This window comes from Penaeus chinensis, chromosome 36, assembly GCF_019202785.1.
Source record: "Penaeus chinensis breed Huanghai No. 1 chromosome 36, ASM1920278v2, whole genome shotgun sequence".
Taxonomy (NCBI): Eukaryota; Metazoa; Arthropoda; class Malacostraca; order Decapoda; family Penaeidae; genus Penaeus; species Penaeus chinensis.
Window position 1 is genome coordinate 10033016 of NC_061854.1, and position 3091 is coordinate 10036106.

Genomic DNA, 3091 nt, shown 5'->3' on the forward strand with positions numbered 1-3091 from the left:
GCGGGTTAATCCTTCTTTATCTCGCGGGGCCGGCCATCGCGGCACGCTTTTCTCTGCTCGGCCGGCAGGTGGTTTCCCTTGCTCGCCTGGGTCGCGGGCCGGCGCGCCCCGCGGAGCTGGGGCGCGCGCGGGCGCGCTGTCGCGCGGGCGGCGCGGGGCGCGGCTGGCGGCGGGGGGAGAGAGCGGGCGAGCAGAGCGGGCGAGCGCGGCGCGCGCGGGGAGTCGCGCGAGCGGAGCGAGCGCGCGACGGAGAGCGAGCGAAGAGCCGAGCACGCGAGGACGCGAGCGCGCTCGCGCTCGCGCTAGCGATCGAGCAGAGCTCGCGCTCGCGATCGGAGCATTCAGCGCAAGAGAGAGCGCTCGCGCCTCACGCGCGCTCGAGAGACTCGAGCGACTAGCTCGAATAGCTCGCTGTAGATAGCTCGCACGCTCGAGAGAGGAGACAGTGGCAGCGGGCCGCGCGCCAGATGACTGATAGGCGATACCTCTTTCGAGCATGGCGTCATCTTCCGGGGGAAGAGGTAGCGCGCGGGGATGGGGTGCTTGGCACTGGACCGTGGGCAGCAAGTCAGCGTGTTGGCACGGGGGCGGGCTGGGCCTTCCGGGGGGGGGCAGGCGCAGGCCCGCGCCTGCGGCCAAGCTTCCCGCTACGGCGTACCAACGACCGCGGCACCCGTTCCGGCCGTTTGCGCTAGACGCCTCGGGAGTTAATCAGGCACGCGTGCATGGATTTCCGCCAGGTGCCCCAGAGTACGTCCATCTTCGCTTGCGGCTTCCGGCCCCGCGCCTCGCCGCCTGCGGCAGACGACCGCCGCAGCAGCGCATCACGCCGAGCCGCGAAGCCAAGCAGGAAGCCGCAAGATAAGAGCAAGCCGCAGAAGAGACCGAGCCGCACAGCCGGAACGAAGCAAGCCCGCGCCGAGCACGCCGAGCGCCGCGCCAAGACGAGAAATAAAGGAGAAGAAAGCCGAACAGCGGCGAGCGACGCAGGCGAAGCAACGCAGCCGAAGGTGGAGCAAGCCGAAGCAGAGAAAGCCGCGAGCGCAGCGCAGCAACACGCGAGAGAGGGAAACGCCAGATCCACAGAAAGCGGAAGCGAACGAAGACCAGACGCGCAAGCAGCAGCCGAGCCCGCAGCACGCAGAGCACGAAGCGCAGCTAGCAGCCGACGCAGAGCCTCGCAGACATCCTCGAGCCGAATGAAGAAGCGACCGCCGCCGCCGAGCACCGCCGCAGAGCGAAAGCCGCGCCGCGCCAGCCGAGAAGCGAACGGAAGACGCCGAGAAAGCCGACGAGCCAGCGCAGCCGTCGCAACGACGCCGCAGAGCCCAGCAGCCAAGAGAACGAAGACGAAGCGCAAGACGCGCCGCGCCCGCCGCCTCGCGCCGCCGAGACGAGACCGAAGCCGCCAGGCTCCTCTCCCTCCTCTCCTCTCCCTCCTCCTCCTCCTCCTCCTCCTCCTCCTCCTCCTCCTCCTCCTCCTCCTCCTCCTCCTCCTCCTCCTCCTCCTCCTCCTCTCCCTCCTCCTCCTCTCCCTCCTCCTCCTCTCCCTCCTCCTCCTCTCCCTCCTCCTCCTCTCCCCCTCCCCTCCCCCTCCCCCTCCCCTCCCCCTCCCCTCCCCCTCCCCCTCCCCCTCCACCTACATAAGCGTCCCTCGAAGCAAGCTAAATACCCCGCAAGGTCCCTGGGGCGGCGTGTATTGCTCCCATTCGCCTCTGATAACATTTAGGAATGTCAAAGCCGGAGCGCGAGAGGCTGAGACTCAGGAGGAGGAGACTTGGTAGGCTGAAGAAGAGACTCAGGATGGGGAGCAGAGACTAAGGAGGAAATGCAGAGCAGACACTCAGGATGGGGAGCAGAGACTGAGGAAGAGGTGCAGAGCAGAGACTGAGGAGGGAATGCAGAGCAGACACTCAGGATGGGGAGCATATACTGAACAATGATGCAGAGCGGACACTTAAGTGGGTAAACAGAGACTTTGGGCAGGGGGTAGAGATTCGGATGGTTAAGCAGACACTCAGCACGTTCAGCAGAGACTCAAGTTGGGGAAGCAAAGATTCAGATGGGAAAGGGGAAAACAAACGAAGCACCACAAAGTAGGAAAAAGGACGCGCAGGAAAAGGGTTACTGGTTAAGAGTTCGGGGAAGGGGTTGACGGAGAGTCAAAGGATGAGCTTTATGTGATCATGGATCGCCACTCTGATCGCAGGAAATTTGCTAGTTTCTTTTCGTAAGTTAATTCAAATGCAAATACATGAACGTAACTTGTGAATTAATGTACACACAACCATGTTTGCCATGACCCACATGCAACTGCTAACGCCAAAACATTCCACGATGCGGGTTTATTGTGGTATTCAAACTAAAAATACCGATTTATCCCTGTTAACTGTTACATAACGCCCGCACACACACACACACACACACACACACACACACACACACACACACACACACACACACACACACACACACACACACACACATAAATATATATATATATATATATATATATATATATATTGCATAAAAGCCCGTGCCACCGAAAGCAAGAGAAGGGCCGCGGCCTGAAACACTATAGCCTCCCTGCCGACCTGTGCCAACACGCCGCCGTTTCCTTCCATGAACGACGTTCTCCCCCGCGCCCTCTTCAGGGACGACCTTCACGTAACCCCAGTTTTTTAACTTCACTCCCAAGTCGCTTAAAAAAACGACTCCCATTTAGCCTCCGCTCTTCTCTTCTTGACGACTCTTACCTTCCCTTTTATACCCTCTGGCAACGGCCCTCAGCTCGCCCAAGACGGCTCTCTCGACAGTTACCTGCAAAAGGAAAAAGAAAAAAAAAACTAAGCACAAGCAGTATCCATGACAAATGTTGCATGAGTCAGGCCATCCGCCCCTGCTTCCGCTCCCTGCATGGCAACCTGCTTCACGAGGGAATAAAGGGAAGAGCGTGTGTGTACATTTCTCGGAATCCAAGGATTTTTTTTCCTTTTCTGAAACAAAACACTTGATTATTTAACAGGAGTAAACAACAGAATCCTATTGTTACCAAGCGTTTTTTTTTTTTTAATCAAACATACAAGCCTCC

General features: G+C 59.2%; 2 protein-coding genes across 2 annotated transcripts in view; one reads left to right on the forward strand and one right to left on the reverse strand.

Moving 5' to 3' along the window:
* The first annotated feature begins 725 nt into the window (after positions 1-725).
* LOC125044819 (serine/arginine-rich splicing factor 11-like) lies at positions 726-1821 on the forward strand. The gene is made up of 2 exons (XM_047641779.1): positions 726-1407; positions 1730-1821. Exons 1-2 carry the CDS (start codon positions 726-728, stop codon positions 1819-1821), a joined length of 774 nt encoding a protein of 257 aa, XP_047497735.1.
* Positions 1822-2721: 900 nt separating this feature from the next.
* The window catches only part of LOC125044820, an 83821-nt gene continuing 83451 nt past the window's right edge, over positions 2722-3091 (reverse strand). The window contains exon 11 of the mRNA XM_047641780.1: positions 2722-2820. Coding sequence (XP_047497736.1) covers positions 2722-2820 — 99 coding nt within the window. The remainder of the gene's footprint in view (positions 2821-3091) is intronic.

What these genes read in the sequence shown, in the direction of transcription:
- LOC125044819 (XM_047641779.1), top strand. Translation starts at nt 726, where the DNA reads ATGGATTTCCGCCAGGTGCCCCAGAGTACGTCCATCTTCGCTTGCGGC. An exon ending in GCCGAGACGAGACCGAAGCC is followed by an intron (nt 1,408 to 1,729) that starts GCCAGGCTCCTC and finishes GATAACATTTAG; the next exon opens with GAATGTCAAAGCCGGAGCGC.